General features: G+C 43.7%; 1 protein-coding gene across 3 annotated transcripts in view; it reads right to left on the bottom strand.

The window, feature by feature from the left end:
* Nucleotides 1-25,645, bottom strand: part of RTTN (rotatin) — a 328,322-nt gene that overhangs the window by 153,808 nt on the left and 148,869 nt on the right. For all 3 annotated transcript variants that reach the window (XR_012234901.1, XM_073590015.1, XM_073590014.1), the window contains exons 26-28: nucleotides 16,999-17,238; nucleotides 15,011-15,155; nucleotides 9,651-9,805 (exon numbers count right to left, since the gene is read on the bottom strand). Coding sequence is in view for 2 of the 3 variants with exons in the window: in XM_073590015.1 (XP_073446116.1) it covers nucleotides 9,651-9,805; nucleotides 15,011-15,155; nucleotides 16,999-17,238 (540 nt within the window). In the remaining variant the exon portion in view is untranslated. The remainder of the gene's footprint in view (nucleotides 1-9,650; nucleotides 9,806-15,010; nucleotides 15,156-16,998; nucleotides 17,239-25,645) is intronic.

Genomic DNA, 25,645 nt, shown 5'->3' with positions numbered 1-25,645 from the left:
TATACTTTACAGGAAACCGTAGATTAGTTCTAGAAAGGGGGCACATCTAGATAAGTTCCTTGGGGGGGTCTAGTTTCCAAAACGATGTCACTTGTGTCTTTTTTTTTTTTTTTTTTTTTTTACTGTTTATGGACATCAGGGGCTCTGCAAACGGAAAATGACGCCCGCAGACCATTTCATCAAAGTCTGCATTGCAAAACGTCACTCCCTTCCCAAACGATGGTCACACACACACACACACACACACACACACAGGGCACCAGCATACTCAGGACAAATTGGACAACAACGTTTGGGGTCCAATTTCTTCTGTTACCCTTGGGAAAATTAAAAATTGGGGACTAAAAGATCATTTTGGTGGGCAAAAAATATGATTTTTTATTTTCACACCCGGGCATTAAAAACTTTATTGAAACACTGGGGGGTTCAAAGTTCTCATCACACATGTAGCCAAGTTCCTTAGGGGGTCTAGTTTCCAAAATGGGGTCACTTGTGGGGAGTTTCTACTGTTTAGGCACATCAGGGGCTCTGCAAACCGAACATGATGCCTGCAGACCATTCTATCAAAGTCTGTATTCCAAAACGTCACTACTTCCCTTCCGAGCCCTGACGTGTGCCCAAACAGTAGTTTTCTCCCACATATGGGGTACCAGCATACTCAGAACAAATTGGACAACAACATTTGGGGTCCAAATTCTCCTGGTACCCTTGGGAAAATTAAAAAATTGGGGACTAAAAGGTCATTTTTGTGGGCAAAAAAAATTGTTGCTAAATGATCATTTTTGTGACTAAAAAGCTAAATGTTCATTTTTTCCTTCCACGTTGCTTCTGCTCCTGTGAAACACCTGAAGGGTTAATAAACTTCTTGAATGTGGTTTTGATCAGCTTGAGCGGTGCAGTTTTTAGAATGGTGTCACTTTTGGGTGTTTTTTGCCATATAGACCCCTAAAAGTGACTTCAAATGTGAGGTGGTCTGTAAAAAAAAAGGTTTTGCACATTTTGTTGTTAAAATGAGAAATCGCTGGTCAACTTTTAACCCTTATAACTTCCTAACAAAAAAAAATGTTGTTTCCAAAATTGTGCTGATGCAAAGTAGACATGTGGGAAATGCTATATATTGACAATTTTGTGTGACATATTTCTCTGTTTTAAGGGCATAAAAATTCAAAGTTTGAAAATTGCAAAAATTTTCAAATTTTCGCCAAATTTCCATTTTTTTAAACAAATAAACGCAAGTTATAGTGAATAAATTTTACCACTAAAGTGAAGTACAATATGTCATGAGAAAACTCTCTCAGAATCACCAAGAACCGTTGAAGCTTTCCAGAGTTATTACCTCATAAAGGGATAGTGGTCAGAATTGTAAAAATTGGCCCGGTCATTAACGTGCAAACCATCCTTGGGGGTAAAGGGGTTAACCTAACAAGGGTGACCTCCCACCGAATCTCTAAACTAGTCCCTATTCAGAGCATCTATCTATCTATCTATCCACTAAAGATGTCTTTGGCCTCCAACATGTTTCCTCCGTACATGCTTCTTCATAGGGACCAGTTATTGGGACTTCACTTGACAGATGTAAACAGTGCACTAACAGGGTGCAGCGGACCCAAGTAACATGGCAACTACACAGGTGCAATAATACCTAATGAAACAGCCAGCCTTCAATCAGGGATGGGCCGTGTGGCACACCTAGGAACCAGAAGCTCTGCATTCCCTGTGCGAAAACTGCCAGATATGGATTTTTTTTTTGCACTGGTGTACCACACGGCCAATCCCTGATTGAAGGCTGGCTGTTTCATTAGGTATTATTGCACCTGTGCAGCTGCCATTTTTCATGGGTCCGCTGCACCCTGTAGTGCAGTTGTATTGAGGCCTGTTTAGACAGGTAAGCATCTCTGCCTGTTTCTGTTTTTTTTTTCTCAGATGTAAATAGTGGAAAAATTAATTGAATAAATGTTATATTTTAATCCCAGTACGTCTATTACTATATCAAAATGTAAAGCGGAAGTACCCTATTTTTGTTAAGTAACATGCTAACTTTACTTATTACACATAACTGCATCAATGTGCAGCACATGTACTAATCCTCATGGCACATCTCAATTTTGGTTTTGGCTTTTACCCCAAGTCATGTGACAAGGCTCGTTAGAGGTTCGATATGGACTTTTAAGATTGCTACTTCAAATAGGTGGCAATTAAGAGTTCTAGTCCTCTTACTCTTTGAAGAGACAATTTACATATACTCCCCCCTCAAAACCGGAGTCATTCCAGCGATTCTGGCGCCAGGTCTTGTGTTATGCCACATGAGCCTGTAGTTAATTAGCAGCTGCTATTAGGCTATGTGCACACGCTGAGGTTTTTGCTGCGGTTCCGCAACGGTTTTGGCCGCAGCAGTTCTGCAGACAGTGTACAGTAGCATGTTATCCTATGGGATTTACAATCTGCTGTGCAAATGCTGCGGATTTTTAACTGCGGAAAAGCTTGCGGTTTTGAATCCGCAGAAAGTAATGACATGTCACTTCTTTTCTGCGGATTCTGCTGCGGTTTACCTTCTCCTCCATTGTAGAGATGATAAACTGCAGGGAAAACCGCAGATAAAACCCCAGATCATTTTACCTGCGGTTCCGCAGATAAAAAATCCGCAGACCAATCCATAGTGTGTGCACTTAGCCTTAGGCTGCTGCACCTTCACATTCTCAATCTGAACCTTGGCCAAATGGAAGTAGTGGGAGCGCAGCAGGCTCATAGGAGCCAAGGATTGTTATGCCACATGAGCCCTGCAGCCAATGTCATGCAAGCTCAGGAGGGCCAGGCGTTAACAACGTTGGAACGGTGCCGGAATGGGAGGTGAACATATCGTGTTTTTATTTTATATTGGGGTCATCCAGGTAGTGGGTAACCCCTTTAAAGGAGTTTTCCTACATAGAACTTTGCTAGTATATTGCATCATTTTGAAGGAGCTGCAGCGCAGGACCCTCAAGTTTTTGCTATGGACAGCTGGGCTACTGGGAACTGCAACTTTCATTCACTTTAATAGATGAATGTTGCAATTCCCTGCACAGCAGGTCCAAGCAAAAAGGAGTAGGGGCTTCTACCTATAGCCCTCAGAATTGGCTGCTTTCCCAGAGGTTGGCTCTTCTCTTTGGACACCCTTTTTGCATATCCTACTGCTATAAACAGGGGTAAACAAATCATTGGTGCAATATGTGAAGCCACACAAGGGCCCTAGAGGGAAGGGGACCCACTTCTAACCCCAAAAATCAGGTGAAACTGTATATTGTGATGAACTATGGTACTGAAAAGGGCCCATATGCATAGAGGCCTTTCCTGTCGGTGTCATCAAATTCAAATATCGTACGGAAGCAAAGTATAACTTTTTAGTCTTTTGGGGTTTTTTTGCAATACATGCATATAAAATATGCAGTCCTATGTTAACTGGGTAGAACAACAATATGTGCAGGTTCCAGATAGCAATAGTACAAAACCACAACCGGGTTTCTGTTGACATCAATGGAGACAGATATACCGTATGCATCCTTGTTCCTCTGTGAAAGCGGAGAAAAGAAAATGGGTAATGAACCTTTTAGGCTCTGTGTGGATAGATAGAACATAATTTTTGATACAGCATTCATTAAAGGTTAATTACCATTAGAAAACATATCAAGCTTGAAAAATCCTATTAAAAATGAAGTGAAAACGAGAACAGCCGGCCTCCGAGTGAGGCCATTTTATCATTAGATTTGCCAATACTGTGCTGCAGAAACAGATATGTCTCAGACTCCTTAGCAGCATGCAATCAACTATTAAAGTTAAGAGGATTAATTATTTTACAGTGTAATAACCAACAATTAGCTCTTATTTCATAATAAAGTTTTTGCCTTTTATCTTCTTATACAGAACTAGCAATGTGTGCTGAATTGTGAACAATGCCGGGCGAAGAAAAATGTAATCACTTCACAGCGGCATCTGCCATAATGGAAAAACAACAGTGAAAGCTTCCAATGGAGGCATGCAAAAAACAGTAATAGGAATTGTGCAAGAAGAAAAACAAAAAAGGTACGGTAATACTGTATAATAATAAAGCATATTTTGTACTTCTCTTTGACTGGCTGATAAAATCCAATTTAACCCTTATTATAAAACAGGGGTCCCCAACCTGTAGCTCAGGAGCCACATGTGGCTCACGGTTCTATTTATTGTGGCTCGCGACTGTCTGCCAGCTTGGTGCATTAGGTCTAGCAAACAGGTATGAGGAGCACATCTCAAAATGGTGAATTTTGTGAGTAGCTCGGCACAGAAGTGCAGATCTGGATGCACATTTACTGGTCTTAGTGGTTTCAAGATGTTTTAGGTAAGGTACGCTGGAGGATGGTACTACGTGTTAGAGGAGATGCTCAAAGCTGGATATGACCGTGTATTGGGAGTCCTTGATGGAAGAATACTGAATGGGGGTATTGTGGGAACCCCTGGATCTCAGTGTACTGCTTTGGAGTGATTTCTGTGGAAAAGCTTTGGTTATTATTATACTTGTAATGGGGACTTTGGTTGACACTACTTTTAAGGGGGTGGAAGCTGGATGTAGCTCATGACCCTCTCTCAGTGCTGAATGTGGCTCGCGACCCTCTAAGCTGAATGTGGCTCTCAAGGTCAGAAAGGTTGGGGACCACTGCCATAAAAGATTGATAAAGCAAATGTGAACAAGTGCAAACCGATATGACTGCCTAATATACAAACAAAAACATACGGCATCACATCAAGTCACAAGAGCTCACCAACCATGACAAGCCGACGTTTCTTGAGTAGGTCCTAAAAGCTAATATTTATCAAACATGCCTTACCCAAGTTAAAAGTCTACAAATTAAGAGGACAGACAGGATCCAGCAATAAAGAAAAACAGTAACAACAATGTATAGGCTTTTAACCTGAGAGACATGTTTGATACATATTAGGATTAGGGTCCTACCAGAGAAAGGTCGCCTTGTCGTGGCTAGTGGGCACACACACATTGACCAATTTATGAGCTAAGCGCACTGATTTGATAAGTATAGTCCATATAGCAGTAATGCATTCTAAATTTCATATATTCAAGGCTAGTTCTTATAGATCTGCAATATATATACCGTATATACTCGAATATAAGCCGAGATTTTCAGCTTATTTTTTTTGGCTGAAAGTCCCCCCTCTTGACTTATATTCGAGTCATATACACCAGGGGGTCGGAGGGGGAGGAGGGGCGTCAGGTCATACTTAACAGTCCTGGCGCTGTCTCTGGAGCCCCCAGCTTCTCCGCGATCTCCCTTCCTTCCTTCAGCGGTCACATGGTACCGCTCATTAAACTCATAAATATGCGCATATTCAAGAGTTTTAATGAGTGGTACCAAGTGACCTCTGAAGACAGGAAGGGAGATCGCGGAGAAGCTTGGGGCTGAAGAGACAGCACCAGGACGGGTAAGTATAGCGATCATCACCTGTCCTGCGTCCATGGCTGCTTGCTGCTGTCTGGCACGTCATCTCTCAGTGACGTTCAGACAGCAGAGGGCGTGGTGACGTGGTTAGGGCGCGCCGCACCCCCTGCAGTCTGAACATCACTGACAGATGACATGCCAGACAGCAGCAAGCAGCCATGGATGCAGGACAGGTGAATATCTAAGGTGCCAGCAGTGACACAGGCACCTGGCCCCCAGTGACTGAGAAGTGAGTATTTTTTTTTTTTTTTTTTTTTTTTAAATGCAGCAGCGGCAGCACATGGGGCCATAATCTATGGAGCATCTTATGGGGGCAGCACATGGGGCCATAATCTATGGAGCATCTTATGGGGGCAGCATATGGGGGCATAATCTATGGAGTATCTTATGGGGGCAGCATATGGGGGCATTATCTATGGAGCATCTTATGGGGGCAACATATGGGGGAATAACCTATGGAGCATCCTATGGGGGCATAATTTATGCCCCCAACTTACGGGGGCAGCATATGGGGGAATAATCTATGGGGCATCTTATGGGGGGGCAGCATATGGGTGTATAATCTATTGAGCATCTTATGGGGGCAGCATGTGGGGGCATAATCTATGCAACATCTTATGGGGCCATAACCTTTATGGAGCAGCATATGGGGCATATTATTCTATGGAGCATATTATTCTATGGGGCATATTATTCTATGGAGCATCTTATGGGCCCATTATTAACCTTTGTGCAGCATTATATGGGGTGTATTTTGTATGGAGCATTATATGGGGCTCCTGATTCAATATGGATATTCAGAAACATTTAACCTACTGATGTCTCAATTAATTTTACTTTTATTGGTATCTATTTTTATTTTTTTAAATTCACCAGTAGCTGCTGCATTTTCCACCTGAGGCTTATACTCGAGTCAATAAGTTTTCCCAGTTTTTTGTGGCAAAATTAGGCGGGGTCGGCTTATACTCAAGTATATACGGTATACATATATATTTTTACGTGTTTGTCACCGCATAAATCATAAAAAAATGAATATTCACAATTTGAAGGCGTTTGAAAAGTGATCCTGTGAAAATAAGGATATTTTTACTCACTGTAAAATCCCTTTCTTAATTGGGGGGATTCAGTAACCGTGGAATAGTCTGCTTGCCACGTGGAGGCTGCCACTATTAATGCAACCAATTGAAAACTGGCTCCTCACCGGCAGACCTTGCCTGCTAGCATGAGGCTCCTCCGTTTAGTCAAAAAGTAGTGAGAGAAAGCCAAAAGAATTAAAAGCATGAAAAGAAAAATAACGGACTCATGGGTGGGAGCTGTGTCCCCCAATGAAGACTACGAAAAGTGGATTTTACGGCAAGTAAAAAATCCTTATTTCTCATTTGTCTTATTGGGGGACTCAGTAACTAAGGGATGTCCCAAATCTATCCAAGGTGTGGGAACAACAAACATTATATAGTTACTGGAGAAAGGTTCCCAGTTTCTCAAGCATTTGCCTGCAGCATCTTCCTCCCCAGATTTGTTCCTGTCAAAGCAAAGGTGTGGACCCTACTTAACTTGGAAAAGGTATGCATTTATGAGCAAAAAAATAAAATCAACAGGGTAAAAAGAAAAAAAGAACACCTCTAAAAAAGCAGCTTTTTTTCTGAAACATTGTGTGTGAAGGCTCCATTCAGAAGCTAACATCACAGTTAAAACTTCTCCAGTGAAGATCGCCGACAGCTTATAGATCAATGGGGTGGGTGTGTGACTGCTTGGACCCGCAGTGATAGGCAGAATAGGGCCCTTTCATCCCTCATTAGAAGAGAGCGACAGTGAGCATGACTGACCATAGCCCCCTTCACTCCCTATAGGGCTGTTGAGCGCTGCGCTCGGCTTTTTCAAGCAGTCCCATAGAAAATGAATGGAGAATCCGTTGGGAATGCGCACTATCACTCCATTCTAGAGAGGATAAAAGTTCCCCATTCAGGCAATCAGTAAGGGTCTCCGATTTCAGACCTCCACAGATCTAGAAGATACTATCTATCCTGTGGATAATTTATAACTAAGGCCTGTTTCACACTTCCGTTTTTTGACGTCAGTTAAAATCCGCCAGTTTTAGAGAAAAACGGATCCGCCCCTTTTTAGCGGTTCCCGGGCGGAGCAGACGTACTCTGAAAGGTTTTTTTTTTGTAGCGACGGTCTCTCTGTCCTTTTCCAGACCGCGATTCCTTTAAACGTCCAAAAAAACGGTCCGCTGACATATGTTTGTTCTAGAACGGAAATGTATCAGCTTTTTCGTCTTTGGCAAATTTCAACTGATCACAAAAAAACGGAAGAGTTGAACAAGCCTAATAATTGATTTTCACAGGACAAACCCTTTAACCCCTTCACCCCAAAGTCCGTTTTCACATTCCTGACCAGACTAATTTTTTTCAATTCTGACCACTGTCACTTTATGAGGTCATAACTCTGGAACGTTTCAATGGATCCCGGTGATTATGAGACTTATTGTACTTCATGATAGTGGCCATTTCATTTTTTGAATGTAAAATTTGCTGGAACAATTGGCGGACGCCATGTCACGTTTGGAGAGCCTCTTATGTGCCTAAACAGTGGAACCTCCCAAGCGACACCATTTTGGAAACTAGACCCCTCGGGGAACTTACCTAAATGTGTATTGAGCTCACTGAACCCCAAGGTGCTTCACAGAAGTATGCAACGTTGAGCCATAAAAAATTTTTTTTTTTAAATTGCATTTTTACAAGTGTAACGGGAGAAAATGGACTCCAAAATTTGTTGCACAGTTTCTCCTGAGTTTACCAATAACACATATGAGGTCAAAAACTACTTTTGAGGCACAGGGTAAAACTCAGAAGAGAAGGAGTGCCATGTGACATTGGCAGAGCCTATAAGGTGCCAGAACAGCAGAACCCTCCATAGGTGACCCTATTTTACAAACTACACCTCTCGACAAATTCATTTAGGAGAGCAATGATCATATTGACACCATGGGTGTGTCACATATTGTTATACCATTGGGCAGTGAAGAACAAAATAACTACATTTTTACCACCAAAATTTTGTTTCAGCCCCAGAATTTACATTTTCACACAAAGTGGGTAAAAATGGCAACATAATTTGTCCCAAAATTTCTACTGAACGTGGCAATAACTCATAAGTGGCTGTACAGCACTGCCTAGCCATGGTGAGAGACTCGGGAGGAACGGAGCGCTATTTGCCTCATGGAGCGCAGATTTTCCAAGAATAGTTCCCTATACAAAGCACGTAATTGCTAGAAGAGCAGAATCCCCCATCAAGTGCCCCATTTTGGAAATTATACTCCTTTTGGAATTTATCTACAGGTGTAGTGACAATTTTGACTCCATGGGTGTCCAAAAAATAATTAACTTTTTTTACATTGTCCCTGAATAGTGACAGATCGCTGATCTGATACTCTGCAATGCTTCTGCACTGCAGAGCATCAGAGCAGTGTCTGACAGGCAGGGCAGGAGGCGTTTTGGCTCCTGCTCTTAGCAGCCACTGACAAGCCACCTTCCCTGAAGGACTCCGTAGCCTTGTTGTGGCTGGGGCGTCACCATGGAGACTATCTCCATAACATGATCGTATCACGTTGTGGTGATGGGAGCACACAGGGAGCCCCCTCCCTATGCAATGCTCCTCAATGTTGCTGTCACTATTGACAACGGCATCAGAGGGGTTAAACGCAGTTATCGGTGCTAGCACAGACTATGGGCGTTGCTGCAGGGCGAGCCCCCACGATCACGGCACCATACATTCACTGCGGTTTGCGGGAACGCAGGTCCCGCAATGCCGCACAGGTACACCGCATGTCGGCAGGGGGTTAAAATCAATGTTACCATAAACAGACAGTCTCTAATATAAGAAGCCAGGATCAGACAGAAAAAAAAGTGGTAATTTACTTGTTCTAATGAGCATCATTATATTTTCACTGATTGTAAATGGTATATAAGGTTGTAAAAGGTGATGATGCTCAAGGCTCACTAAACTTATACATAAAAGGGACAGCTCTTAATTTACTACTTGGCGAAAAACAAACAAGCAAGCAAACAAAACGTTCCAATTTTAATGGTTCATAAATCAACACGAAAGTCAAATGTCCTTAAACCCTCTGTGACTAATCTGGCATACTCAAAATCTGTATTTAAAATGCAAGTTGGCACTTACCGATCAGTAACTGAAGTTAAGCAGAGCATTAGCGTGTTAAAAAACACCATCAGCTCTTTCTGCAGATGCTGCCGCACAGCTGCTTGTGCATTGTCCAAGTCCTTTTTGGCCGGTTGCTCTTTCTGGACGATTAGATCAAGTAGTGGGCTTGGACTCTATAAACAAAATTTAAAAAAAATGGAACATTAAAATTTACTGTGTGCCTTGATGATTGGTGATTGACAACCTTGGTCTTAAAACAGGCAAGTAAAATTAATGGCACAGAACGCCGAATTACAAGGTGACATTCACCCAAATGACTAAACCTGTGATTAGCCGTAAAGCAGATACACATATGCTTATATTTTTCACATTTTTGTAACAATGTAATAACATCAATACCATTAAACAAATGATTTCACATAAAGCAAAATATCAGTTCAGCAGCCAATTCTGGAAAATGCTTGCAGCTGCAGAGCTTGACAAAGTATTCATCATTAGCCAGCAAGCAATACATCATTAATTAGATCTAGGGCTCTTTAGCTTCATTACACCTAAAAATACACCAAAGGAGAAGAGTCCGGTTAGGAAACCAAGCCTCAGCTTCCTCATTGCTAATTATATTGCTGATATGTTCCGGTGGATGGAGATCTAAGTTTCCTCCCACTCGCTCGCGTGCATTTTGAATATTTCAGCAGTCTTATGACAAACAAACTTTGACATTTTTTTTTAGAATATAAATCAATAGTACAAGAGAAGAAACTTTGTAGTATATATATTAGAGAGAAAAATGCCTCATCTCCCAATTGTCATTCACTTCTCGTCTCTCCCATTGATCATTTACAGTCAAAAACTGAACAAATCTGTCTTTAGTGAAGGATCAAATAGTCTGCTGCCTACAGAGGTCTATGGAGAGGGAAAGGAGGAAAAACTGGAGGGAGAAAAAAAGCACACACAAAAACAAACTGCTGAGGTTTCTAGTGACTAGAGTCTACAGAGGGCATTAAACTTTCATTACATAGTCCTATAATGGCCAGAAACAGCATCATTCCCCATGTAAACAACAGCTTACACGATTAGTCTCCTCAAAGCACACTTAAGGCCCCATTACACATAACGATGTCCCAGCGATCCCACCAACGATCAGACATGGATGAGATCGCTGGGACATCGTTAGACAGCCCCTCCAGCGATTATGACCAGCGAGCAAGCTGGTTTCCAAGGTAAACATCGGGTATCCGGGAGCCGCGGCTCTTGGATACCCACTGTTTACCTTGGAAACCGGCGTACACACTGATTTCCAAGGTAAACATCAGGTATCTAAGAGCCGCGCGGCTCCTGGATACCCGCTGTTTACCTTGGAAACCAGCGTGTACGCCGGTTTCAAAGGTAAACAGCGGGTATCCAAGAGCCGAGGCTCATGGATACCCGATGTTTACATTAGAAACCAGCGTCGCTGATCTCTCGCTGCCACACGCAGCGATGCGTGCTGGCCAGCGGGAGACCAGCCATCAAAAAATTGCCCAGGACGATCAAGCACGATCAGCCATACCGGGCAGGAGGGCCGGTCGCTGTTCCCCGTCACACACAGCAATCTTGCTGGCGAGATCACTGTGGCGTCACAAAATCAGCGATCTCACTAGCGAGATCGCCGTGTGACGGGGCCTTTACACTTCACAAAAGCAGAATTGTGAAATTCTACACAAGCTCCAGATGCTCTAGGGCTTCTGAGGAACGGAGTGCACAAGAGAATGAGATTATCAATATTGTGAGGAGATGGCCACAGACTAAAGACTATTGAACGAATGGATGTAGAGCAGAGTCCTCAGCTCTAAGAGATAGAGACTTTTTCCAGCACGGACCACCGGTTGCCTCGATATTGCTGTGTTTTATTAGTGATTTGCTTGCTCGTCAGTTCATCCTCAGGAATCAATGTTTCCATTCAGTGACAATAAGCAGAGGAAGACTTGCAGGCTGGATCTTATGTGAACCTAACGCCAGACAGGAGACTGCTAAAGGTAAAAGTAAAGGCCCCGTTACACGCTTCAATGTCCCAGCGATCCCACCAACGATCCGACGTGGATGGGATCGCTGGGACAGTTAGCTGATCGCTGGTGAGCTGTCACAGACAGACTCACCAGCGACCAGGACCAGCGAGTAAGCTGGTATCGAAGGTAAACAGCGGGTATCGAAGAGCCATGCGGCTCTTCGATACCCGCTGTTTACCTTGGAAACCAGCTCCCAGCGTCGCTGATCGTTTGTCTGTTGCTGTCACACGCAGCGATGCGCGCTGGCCAGCGGGAGACCAATGATCAAAAAATGGCCCAAGACGTTCGAGCGCGATCAGCGATACCCGGCAGGGGGGCCGGTCGCTGATACATGACACACACACAGCGATGTCGCTGGCGAGATCGCTGTGGCGTCACAAAATCATCTCGCTGGCGAACTCGCTGTGTGTGACGGGGCCTCAAAGCAATCATCCTATCAATTCCCTCTGTATCTCAAGGTCTCAATCCATTGTTCTTCAAGCCTAGGCCCATTGTGTGGATGGAGATTGTAGCCCCAGGGGAGCTGTCACCACAGGGGTCTCACATGCAGTCACAGGTCACAGAATATGCTCATTCTGTGAGCTAAAGGAAAACGTTTAAGGGTGAAGGAGAAAAAGACACATGGGTCAAATCAGGCAGTTGTTGGAGTGACTTCGAAGGGAGAGGATCCAAGTTGGGCTGGATGGTCTATGGAGTTTTGGAGATCGGTTGCCGGCTGGGCTGGATAGTCCTGCTACGTTTGAGTGATCTGTCGTCTGGATATAACAAATTTTCTTAAGGATTGTTGATCCTAGATACATGGACGTTGGTTGTGATATTTGTCGTTTGGAGGAGCCTGGACTGTGACTATAGTCTACACTGGCAAGAGATACAAAATCCGTGAGCCAACCAAAAGTTGGGAGACCGTGAGTATCGTCTGGTACATGGGCAGTGGGAAAATCAGCCCCGGGAAGGGATCCTGTGTATTGATGACACTGTATTTTGGCCATCTACCTGGATTTGTTGGACAACCATGGATGCATGGAATAAAAAACAGTTGCATCGTTAACCTGCCTAGGTGACTGTTACAACCCACAACCTCAGATCCTCACAAATATGTACCAGAAACCACCATGGTTACTTACCGGTAGCCGGTTTTTCCGGAACCCATGACAGCACCACCTGAGAGAGGGATCCGCCCCGCCAGGACAGGAACCTACTGAGACATAAGGGGCGGCACCTCTCCCCCGCTTCAGTTGGGTTACAGAGCACTGAGAGGACTTCCCGGTTAGTTACATGTTTAATCCAACACCACAACACTCAAAAAACACCCTACTAATTGTGCACACCCATATGGTGAAAAGGGGGGGGAATATACGGGTGCTGTCATGGGTTCCGGAAAAACCGGCTACCGGTAAGTAACCATGGTGGTTTTCCCTTCACCCATGACAGCACCACCTGAGAGATTTTTGGAGATTCGAAACACCTTAGGGAGGGACCACCGCTTGCAGCACCCTTCTACCGAAGGTTAAGTCAGCAGAGGAGGATAGATTCAACCTATAGTGCTTAAAGAAGGTTGAAGGTGAGGCCCAGGTAGCGGCCTTATAAATCTGTTCAATCGATACCTCTGCTTTTTCGGCCCAGGAGGTCGCCACGGCTCTGGTGGAATGAGCCTTGATGCCGTCAGGAATCGGGATACCACTAGCTGTGTCCCAGCATGCAACGCGCCGCTGACGTCAGCGGCCGGAAGAAGCCAGCGTCTCTCCCCTGCTATGGGGATCGAGATGCGGCGTGTGCGAGGGGAGGGCGGCGCGGTGGGGGCTTCCCGCAGACCCCGGGGATCCCACCGACGCCCGCACGAACCCGGAACCCCGGAGGGCCAGGGGACTGCGCATCCAGCACCCGACGGCCGGCGCTGCAGGTGAGACACCTGTTCTTCCTGCGCCGGGACGGGGCTGGGTCCATCTTCTTTTCTTCGCCCATGACAGGTACAGCCGACAGTGGGGTTCCTTCCAGGACAGGAACCCAACTGAAGCGGGGGAGAGGTGCCGCCCCTTATGTCGCAGTAGGTTCCTGTCCTGGCGGGGCGGATCCCTCTCTCAGGTGGTGCTGTCATGGGTGAAGGGAAAAAGCACACATATCACAGCATTCTGCAGACTTCAGAATCCTCAGCAAGTTTATTCTTAGGCAGTAATGCAGTGGACCATCACAGCAGATTTCACTCTTTACAATGCAAAATTTGAAAATCTGCAGAAAAATCTGCAACAATGGTGGATGCAGCGATGTGATGAAATTTCAAGAAACCTACTCTGATTACATAAGCATTATAATGTGTGATATTTACGGCTCCTCTCCAACCAACTCTGCACTAATATTTTAGATAAATAAAAGGTACCAGTCTGGAAACGGTTAACTGATGCAACTATTTAAGGGAGCCACACTAGACCACTGCATTTCCTGAGGAAAGAAACAGTGTTTTCGAAACAGTATGGGATTACAGGGGATTTTTTGTGTGAAATCAAGCATTTCCCTGCCTGTTTTAAAAAAAATGTCTTGCCTCGAAGAATCTCCTGTGATCTTGTGCTGTCCTCTCTGTATACTATTTTTCTCCTCCCCAGCCCAGGAGATGTGGTCTTACCAGATCATGTTCCTGTACGCTCAGACACAGCAGGGGCACATTTCTCAGCACAGGAACATTTTTTCAACACATCCAATTGTGGAAGTTTTTATTCCAAGAGCTAATGATTAAAATGAACTTAAAACCCCTTTAAAAGGCAGTCCAGCAGTGGTAATGTTCCTGCAGATATCTCATGCGGTATTCTCCTGTCTTACTGCAATGTCAGCAAGGTAACGTGAACGCAATATTCAATGAAATGCCATTCAAGTCACTCTACAGGAGAAATATATAGTCACTGCATCCTTAAGTGGTCATAAAACGCATCACCAACCTGACTTTAGCCTTTAGACAATGAGACCGTACTATTTAGATGAAGCAAGGACAATGTGAGCCACCATGCCAAAAGGTCCAATTTCCCCGGCCAGCAGTAGTTCATAAACATGAGGCAGAACCACGCCAGTAAGTATGCTCAGGATGAATGGCTCAATGAGCCGACAACCAAATAATAATGTTTTCTGATTATCATACAATGTCACTCCTGCCGCAGTATCTGCTTTTTTATGGAGACCCGGAGCTTTGTAGGAGACAGATTCACTGCTCCCATCAGGATTGCTCTGGCAGGTGAACAAAATAAATGTGTACTCTTTACAGCTAAATTATCTTTATTGGCCATGGATGTTAATGCTGTATCATCTGTCAGAAGTGGCAATGGCAATCCTCTGAGGGACTGTTCTTACTTGTTTAAGTAGCATCTCTAGTATCCATTGGAGATCCTGCGAGTCGGAGCTTCTCCTCTGTTCTCTCAGGATCTTGTTTAGGAAACTTATCACATCTGCCAAGAGCTTCTCATCTTCCGCACACGCTGGCTGAACCAGCAGAAACCTACAGAGGGAAAAGAACAAACATTAACCTTTCTTCTGCTTGGGGCAAAGGAAACTGATGGCAAACTAAAGTCTGCACTTATGTACTTAATGCAAAAAAGTAATGTTTAGGTTTGTGTATGCAAGTCTGAATATTTCTATAATCATGAGGCATCCTCATTCACACGGGTATAGAGGTCAGCCCTGCTATACATGCGGTCTAAAAAATAATTATTGTCTACACGTCTCCCGGTGTAAACAGGGAATGTGCGGCTACAATAAGCCAACGGAACAAGGCACAAACGGCCCGGGCGCCGGTCAAGCACAAACGGCCCGGGCGCCGGACGTCTAAAAACGGATGTGTGATACAGGCCTTAGAAGAGCTGACATCACCAATCCCATCAAACAGTGGAGGGCATAGATATTATATAATACCGGCCCTCTCTCTGGATCTAGGGAATAATGCAGCCTGCACTGATGGCACCCAGACAGGGAGAGAAAGTAAAAGAGAGACCAGAGGGAAATTCCATTAATCTGGCATCATTGAATATTCTGGAAAATTAGATGGTCACTGAAAAGTATATAAAATTCACTTGTAAAGAACCTTAAAGCGGTTTCACCAACAGACCATACCCTATAATTGCAAATGGATGTTATATGTCAGCTTGCCCTACCATCTGTATCAGCAGTATATAAAGTGGCATGACACAGCTGCCCATGTATAGTAATCTGTGCCATAAAGTCCTACATTTTTCTTACAATAGAGGAAATGTCACCGCTCAGCGCTTCCTGCAGCGATAACTGGAATATGCCGCAGTGTATGTCCAAGAAAGGCTGTCATGTTATCACAGCACTTTATCGGAAAGAACCACAACAATGCTGGTAGTGATACAATCTGCTACAATAGTCTATCATATACATTTTATACATCGTGATGTTAATGTCTTTAAAGTGCTGTGGTATATGTTGGTGCTACATAAGCAACACAAATACAATATATACTTATGGGGACTTCAGAATTGCGCATCTCTGCCCATGGTTTCCCTTCTTGTCTTGTTAAGATGCACATTATTTTCAGTGCCAGTTAATCTAACTCTATGGATTAAAAATTGCTGGCTGAGTCTATACTTTCTCGTTCTACTTATATACTTCCAGTATATCATACATATAAATTACTGTGAAAAAGATATAGGCAGATAATTAGAAAATAGAAATTATCGAATATGTTCGGAAACCGATCAAACAAATTCGGCACGAACAGGATAGCAGTATGGCACAAATATGGCAAATTCATATTAGGCGACTGAAGAGGAATATATTCGCTCAACTCTACTTATGATATAACCTGTCCACTGAGCCCTGATTTCAACATCATGACAGAAGCATTTGCTCAAATCTATATCTACAGAAGATATATGGTAAGCTAGCCAAGATGTTTGGAACAACCTTCCTTCCGAATTTGTTCAAACACTGTGTACAAGGGAATCTGGAAGAATAGATGTAGTTATCACACCAAATACGGATTTGATTTCTTTTCATTCACTTTACATTTTGTTACATTGATAAAAATACACCACTATTTTTTTAAAGCATTTTCATTTTACAGCATTTTTTCCACACTTATTTAAAACTCTTGCACAGTACATACATACAGTACATACACACACATATACAGTGTATATACACGCACACAACACACATTAGGCTTCCATTGTATATGTACATCCATAAAAAATATTTGTGATTCCCGAGTGCCTGAATAAATACTGCAGAAGGTAAAAAGCCTCTTGCATGAGCCACTTTAATCATCACACGTGTGTGTGCATATTTTATGCAGACATTAGAAATTGTGCAGTGAATCTCACCTGCTTAATGCCGTATGCCAAGGCAAACACTTCAAGGAAGACATGTTATAGTCAGTCAGGCAGTTGAGAACCAGTCTGTCATTTAGGAGATAAAAATTCATCCTAGCAACAGCAGAACGAACTTCCCCATGAGACACAGCCCGAGTGATAGAACTCAGGCAATCTTGCAGTCCACTGGTTGAGTGTGTCATCCTCAATGTCAGGACTTCTTCTGGGGATAACTTTAATGCATCTGAAAAACTTAGGAGAGGGAAATTAAAAAAAAAAATGCAACAGCTGGAAAAGTTATACACGCAGGTACAGCAATAAAACAAAATCTAGCTGACACAAGGACCTGCCTGTAATAATCATGTCTAACGGAGAGCTAGACCCTGGGCCATCAGCCAGCTGGACCCGCACTATGTGCCTACCAGGGCTGTGGAGTCGGTAAGCCAAAGTCCGACTCCTCAATTTCCCTTACACTGACTCCACGACTCCGACTACCACATATATTGCTTATATTTAACCCCTTAGCGACAGAGTCAGTTTGCCGCTTAATGACCAGGCCAATTTTTACAATTCTGACCACTGTCACTTCATGAGGTTATAACTCTGGACCGCTTTAATGGATCCCGCTGATTCGGAGATTCTTTTTTCGTAACATATTGACCTTCATGTTAGTGGTAAAATTTCTTCGAAAAGTCTTGTGTTTATTTATGAAAAAAACGGAAATATGGCGAAAATTTTGAAAATTTTGCATTTTTAAAACTTCAAATTTTTATGCCCTTAAATCAGAGAGATGTGTCACACAGATTTCTTAATAAATAACATTTCCCACATGTCTACTTTACATCAGCACAATTTTGGAAGCAAAATTTTTTTTGTTAGAAGTTATAAGGGTTAAAGGTTGACCAGCGATTTCTCATTTTTACAACAAAATTTACAAAACCATTTTTTTTAGGGACCACATCACATTTAAAGTCATTTAGAGGGGTGTACATGACAGAAAATACCCAAAAGTTGCATCATTCTAAAAACTAGACCCCCTCAAGGTGCTCAAAGCCACTTTCAAGAAGTTTATTAACCCTTTACGTGCTTCACAGGAACTAAAGCAATGTGGAAGGAAAAAATTAACATTTCATTTTTTTTGCAAAAAATTTACTTCAGAACCAATTTTTTTTATTTTCACAAGTGTTAAAAGAGAAAATCAGCCAAAAAATTTGTTGTACAATTTCTCCTGAATACGCACTTATCTAGATGTGTGGTGAGAACTTTGAACCTTCAAGTGCTTCACAGAAGTTTATAACGTAGAGTCGTGAAAATAAAAAAATCTTTTTTTTCCACAAAAATGATCTTTTCGCCCCCAAATTTTTATTTTTACAAGGGTAACAGGAGAAATCATACCCCCCACAGTTGTTGTGCGATTTGTCCTGAGTATGCTGATGCCCCATATGTGGGAGGGGAACCATATGTGGGGTGAATGGGAGAGCTTGGAAGGGAAGGAGTGCCATTTTGGAATGCAGACTTTGATGGAATGGTTTGCGGGCGTCATGTTGCGTTTGCAGAGTCCCTGATGGACCTAAACAGTGGGAACCCCCCACAAGTGACCCCATTTTGGAAATTAGACCCCCAAGGAGCTTATCTAGATGTGTGGTGAGCACTTTGAACCCCCAAGCGCTTCACAGAAGTTTATAAACGCAGAGCCGTGAAAATAAAGTCTTTTATTTCCACAAAAGTGATTTTTTTAGACCCCAATTTTTAGACCCCCAAAGTTGGTAAATAGTGGAAACCCCTCAATTCTTGCTTCAACCCTAACCACAACACACCCCTAACCCTAATCCCAACCCTAATCCCTAATCATAATTCTAACCCTAATCCTAGTTCGCCCTAACCCTAAGGGTACCGTTACACTTAGCGATGCACCAGCGATTCCGACAACGATATGGATCGCTGGTGCATCGCTAAGTGGTCGCTAGTGAGCTGCCACACAGGAAGATCTCACCAGCAACATAGCAGGGGTCGGGGGTCGCTACTTACCTGTCAGACGCGGCGAGATCCTGACGTCCTCCCGCCCGCGTCCACGCATCGCTCGTCGGCGCCACAGGAAGCCCAGCAGGAAGCAGACGATGAGAAATGGTCCAGGACGTTCTCGCGCGACCAGCGATGAGCAGCGGGGGAGCCGGTCGGATGCAAGTATCAGACATAGCGATATCGCTAGCAATATCGCTGCTACGTCACAAAATCGGTGACGTTACAGCGATATTGCTAGTGATATCGCTATGTTTAACGGGGGCTTAATTCTAACCATAGCCCTAATGGAAAACTGAAAAAAAAATATATTTTCTTTATTTCGTTATGTTGGCCTAACTAAGGGGGTGATAAACAGGGGGGTTATGCACTATTTTTTTTTTTTATTTTGATCACTATGATAGTTTATCATAGCTATCAAAATGAATGAATGGAATCTGCCAGCCGGAGCCGGCAGATTCTCAGCGGGCGTACTGCGCATGCACCCACCATTTTCTTCTGGATCCAAGATGGCGGCGCCCACCGGAGGACGCCGGCGGGACGCAGGACCACCGGGAGGGGACCCTGGACCACGGAGAGGTACCGGGGGGGGGGGGGATCGGGGACCCTAGTTATCTCTCCTCTGATGTGTGATCACATCAGAGGAAAGAGAAATTTAATGCAAAATCGAGGTTTTTTTTGCGGTCGCCGTTATAGGGTTAATAACGGCGATCGCAAGAGCGGGGTCGGTAAAAACCGACCGATTCATGTTCTCTGGGGCCTCGGCTACCCCCGGATGCCGAGACCCCGAAAACAATCCGACACTGGGGGGCGTTATTCACTTTCTCCACAGCGCCTTGAATTAGCGGCGCCGTGGTTTATGTACACTTAATTACCGCCGTTAAAAGGCGTATCGGCGGTCGCTAAGGGGTTAAGTGAAATGTGAACATCAGACATTTAATCATTTTTATGATACAATAATCAAGATATTTAGATAGAACATAATATATATTTATTGGAATACAAAAAACTGTAATAAATTGTAAGTATGTAATATCAATTACATATATTGTGTGTATATATATATATATATATATATATAGTGGGGAATAGACAGCTCAGCTGGGATCTTTGCTTTGGCACAAGCGTGTGGCTATGAAGTCACTTCAGCAGACTAGCAAGTTCCACATGAATATGGACACGGCATATTTATTGTGCACACTTGTTAGTCAATGTTGCACATGCCAAACATGAAATAAAACATCTAAGGCCGTCTAGCCACTAATTAACAATAGCAGGCTAACTACAAAATAAACCTATATAACAGCAAACAAGTCCATGTAATCTTACTGTGTCAGCTCCCAGCTCAGCAGACGAGATAGACTGAGAGATCCCAGCTCCTCCTGATTATATCAGCTGGACCAGTCAGGAAACCAAAACCTGGATTCAATAAATGGAGGGGAAACTACCAGTCCTTTCCATGCTGATCACTAAGGAAACCAGGACTGGATTACAGTGAAATAAACTGGCTTAACCATCAGTACAGGGAGACATATGAAATGAAACGGGGAGAAATATACCTGTTTTCTAGTACCTCTCCCCCTGGCACCTCACAATATATATATATATATATATATATATATATATATATATATATATATATATATATATATATATATATATATATATATATATGTATATCACTAGGTAATAAACTATGTAAGTGGCAAAAAAACAAGTTTTCAACAAAAACATACATACTAAATAACATTCGTGCAGTCTATGAATTTGTTCTAAGAAATAGAATTGCCTCCATCAGATCCTCCTTCATAGATGACCTCAAATCTTACCTAATAATTTTAGGGCCAGAGAACAACCTCTCTACACTAACTTGGGTTGGAGGTAAAGCCGTAACCACAAGGGCAACATCTCCAACAATTTCCGAGTATAGAGGAATTGCCTCATGCACAGTCAGTTTTGATGAACGGTTGAATTTTTTTCTATTTCTTTCAGAGCAAGTGAAACATTTTGCTGAAATATGGTCAGTCTGCTTGCTATAGGAGACAGTGAAATCTTTTTCCTTGCGGCAACGCTTTGCCTGCTCCATGTCATCCAAATACTTGTCAAAGTCAAACTCCTCATCTGAAGAAGGATGAAGATATGGCAGCAGTAGCACTGTCAGGATCCAAGTCTTCATGCACCTGGCAGTACTCCTATAGGCCACTCATCCTAACTGCTACCTCAGTCAGAGCTTCTTTTCCTTTAGTAAGCTGTTGATCAGCAAGCAGTATACGATGACTTGGGTCCACAAACAGCTGCCAGAAAAATTTTATTTTCCAATAGCTGTGTCTCTCTCCGTTTCATTGAAGCAGAAATGCCATCTGCGATTAAACCTCCTCTTTGGGACAGGCAAAATAGCAAGTTCTTCCACTCCCTTATGAAAATGCCAGGAGTTAAATCCTCAGCTTGTAATTTTTTAGTCACGGTAAATGGGTGATTAAGCAATTTCTTCAATTCAGCCATCTGTGTCCACTGACCTTCATTTAGGATTACCTGAGGGTTCGCCATATCTATAAGAAACGGTTTTAGTTCAAGCAATCGCTCAATCATTAAATAAGTGCTGCCCCACCGAGTGGCTTGATCGACAATTGCCCCTTTCCCAACACGTCTCTTCAAGATGGAATCAATTTTAGGGGTTCTGGCGGCAATAACCAATTTCCTCACTTTTCCAATCAGACTTCCAGCATGTCCCTCTTGCAGACTATCTCTTATTGCCAGCTGCAGCGTGCGCACAACTTTCTCCAGCTCGGGGCCCAGGAATCGGATCCTGTGCAGGGCAGGCACGCCTCCCCCTCCTTTCTCTGGTGAAGACGGCAGAAGACAGGACAGAGGAGGGGAGAATGCCTCCTGCAGTCTGGAGCCGGTGCAGGACGTGAGCACTGCAGCATGCGAGTTTTGATAGGTGCGTGCCCCTGCTTCTAGGGGAGGGCAGCTGCCCGCCCCCCGCCCCTCGCTGGCTACGGCCATGATTCCCACACAGCGTTTTTGCAGATCCGTTTTTTGCAGTAAAATACAGTGACTCTGGGCATCCCAGCAAAGTTAATGGGTTTCAAGATATGACATTCAGACACATTGTTTTGTGAGGATCCGTTTTTTGGCTGAATGAGCAGTGTCAGTTTGTGTGGCGTTTTTCTAATCTGCTTTTGCTATTGAAAACAATATCTATGAGCGCAAAAACCTTTCAGGTGATGCGTTTTTTTAAAAAGCTCATCTGCTTTTTGCAGCTGAAAAAACGTATCCTCAAAAGACGCAGCAAAAACGCTGTGTGTGAATGTAGCCTTAGATCAGGAATAGAACAGCCATTTATAGGACATTTCATAACTTTCCCAAATTCCTATGAAAAAATATTCAGCACATTTTGCATTGAACTATTGTACCCAATTTATTATATATTTTAGGAGTCGGAGTAGGTCCATTTTATACCGACTCCACAGCTCTGGTGCCTACGCTACACGCATCAGTACAGTCCGCACTGTGGCGTCACAGAGCATAGGGCAGCAATGTATCTGACTGTTCTGCTTGATTTTCTATCTTCAGAAAAGATTTTAAGAAAAACCCGTAAGTTTGTTTTTAGGCTCTGCTCACAAATACGTTCTTTTCTACTAGATTTGATGCTTTAAGGGACAAAGCAGAGCAGCATTAAAAAGGGAAAAAAGCATCAATTATAGATCAATGGGAAATCAAGAAAACCCCGCAGAATCCCTCGCAGCAAGCTCCTTCTAGCAGTGGCAGTCAGACATACAGAATTTCATAAACTGACGGGTGTGACGTGAAACAGGGGCTCGCTGTGGTCCCTGTGTAAAATAATAATTTAAGATACATATCCTGCTCTTAAAAATATTATGTACTTCGCCTCATTCATCACTATGCAGGAGCCGAGTCCAGGTGTCCATTCTTACCATTAGGTTAGCATCTGTTTCTCTCATATGCAAGTTTCTCCTACATCCAGTAAATAAAGGCAGCACTTTATCTGGGCTTTCTGACTGACATATGCACTTGAAATGGACAAGTTTAATCATAAACTAGATTAGAAAAAAAAATGATTCCATTTTTTTCCCTTGCGCATAATGAGTCTGTGAAGGAGGATACTGGAGAAATCACTCAGAATCCCACCGCTGCCACCACATATGATGAACCCGCACCTCGCCACCCAGCCTGATGTCACTTTTACAGTATAAGAAATTTGGAACTTCAGATAATGATGCAAAATTAATTTATTCCATGTAACAACTCTGCTGCAAAAAATCGTAAAAATATTATACTATATACTGTATTTTTCGGATTACAAGGCACACTTTTTCCCCCAAACTTGAGGGGAAAATGGGGGTGCTTCTTATAATGGGAATATACCTTGCAGGCCGCGGTGGAGCAGGGTCACAGGGTCACTGCAGGAGGAGGCAAGAGTGGGATGAGGGGATATTCGGATGTGCAACGCTGTGGGTGTTCAGTGGTGCGGGGCTCCGCTGACATTTTGTAAAAGCCCGAACTCCCAGCACTTGCACGCTTTACTATGCGGTGGACTCCAGGAAAATGGCTGCTGGGGGCGGCGCATGCGCTGATGGAGATCTCGGCACCAAGATCTCGGGAGATGAGTTCTCAGTGACAAGATCTCCATCTGCGCATGCGCCGCCGCCCCCGGCAGCCATTTTCCCAGAGTCCACAGCATACTAAATCATGGACGTGCTGGGGCTCTGGGCTTTCACAAAATGTCAGAGCCCCAACACCACCGAACACCCGCAGCGTCGCACATCCGAACACCCCCTCATCCCAGCCAGCAGCAACGCTCCATTCTTACCTCCTCCAGCAACGACCCTGCTCCACTGCGGCCTGCACCACCAAACACCTGCAGCATCACATATCTGAACACCCCTTTCTCCCAGTCTGGGGTCCGCAGCATCAACCCACTCCTGCCTCCACCAGCAGCGACCCTGGGACCCCGCTTCACCACAGCCACCACCCCTGGTAAGCAATAAGATGCATGGATTTTAAGAAGCACCATTTTTTTTTTTAAAAAAAGTTTGTTTGTTTTTGTTACTATTTTTCTCCACAAAATTTGGGATGCCTCTCATAATCCGATGTGTCTTAAAAACCGCAAAATACGGTATCTTGGAGCAGATTCCTATTTGAGCACTTGTAATAAGAAACTAGGTCTGAGCTGAAAAAGTAAATTAATGTGTATGCAAAATGTAAATGCATATAAACACGTGACCTTTACACAGAGAAAACCAAAAACAAATATCCTAAAATAAAAAAGTAAAAAATAAATTGCAAAAATTGCACGAAGGTAGTAATAATAATAATAATAATAATAATAATAATAATAATAATAGTATTTAGTAAACATAATTTTGATCAAAAGAATGTACAAGCCATCCCGCCACGTCAAGGCAACCCTTGTGGGACAGTCCTAACTCCTGTATTTAAAACCTTTCCACTTGTCAAGTGACCTAAATGTGAACAATGACTAAACCACTAGTAAGAGCATAGGCCAGACAGGATAGATTTCCCAACTCAGAAACAGGGCGGTTACAGAATGCACATTGAAATACAAGAGAGTTAGGACTGTCCCACAAGGGTTGCCCTCTTACAAGCATTCTGGTTACACCATTGCTTTTGGTTGGCCTGGGGGTCTGCATCTTTGCACTGAAGAGAACTACATACTCAATGACTGACACAACAAGGGGGTCAACTCTCTGTCCCAGACCTTTCACCAGAGCCACTGGCCCCCGCACACATCGTCCATAAAGGAGCTCAAAGGAGGTGAAACTTGTTGAGGCCTGTGGACCATCCAGGTAGGCAAAGAGCAGGTGTGGGAAGTACTGCTCCCAGCCGCATCCGTGGGAGTCGACCAACATCTTAAGCATCTGCTTCGGGATGCCATTAGTTTGCAGAGGCTGTTTGTCTGTGGGTGGTATGTGCTGCTCACCAGATGTTGCAACTGTATCTGCTTACAGAGGGACTCCATCAGCTGCAACATGAACTGGGTCCCCCGGTAGGTGAGCATTTTAAGGGGAAAACCCACTCGGGAGAAAATTTCTAGTAAGGCAGTGGTCATTTTTTAGGCATGAATGGACAACAAGGCTACCGCTTCCAGGCACTGGGTGGCATAGTCTATTACCATCAGTATGAAGCATTACCCGGCGCTGCTGGGAGTGGACAACGGGCCAACCACTTCCACAGCCACCATCCTGAAAGGCTCTTTAATGATGGGTAGAGTTACCAGTGGGGCTTTGGGGCGCTGCCCTGACTTCCCCACCCTCTGACAGGTATAGCACAAACAGCAGTAGGCAGCCACATCGGTCCCCATTCTTGGCCAGTAGAAATGATGGGCTAGCCTGGACTTTGTCTTAGTGATCCCTAGACATCCAACCATCGGAATCTCATGTGCAATCTGCAACAACTTCGCCCTGAAAGGATAGGGTACCACCAACTGTAGGTCCCTAAGCAACGCCTATAGTGAACCCTGCTGGACTGTTAGCCAGTACAGCCATGCTTGGTCCCAAACCAGCCGACTGAGGTCTGAGTCTGAGAGAGACTGTGCTGTCTGCTCTTTGAGAGCTTCCAGGCTGTTGAGAGTTTCCAATACTACTTGAAACCACTG

The sequence above is a fragment of the Dendrobates tinctorius genome, unplaced genomic scaffold (genome assembly GCF_039654945.1).
Source record: "Dendrobates tinctorius isolate UK_male_01 unplaced genomic scaffold, ASM3965494v1 ptg000115l, whole genome shotgun sequence".
NCBI lineage: Eukaryota > Metazoa > Chordata > Amphibia > Anura > Dendrobatidae > Dendrobates > Dendrobates tinctorius.
This window is presented reverse-complemented; position numbering and strand designations above follow the sequence as displayed.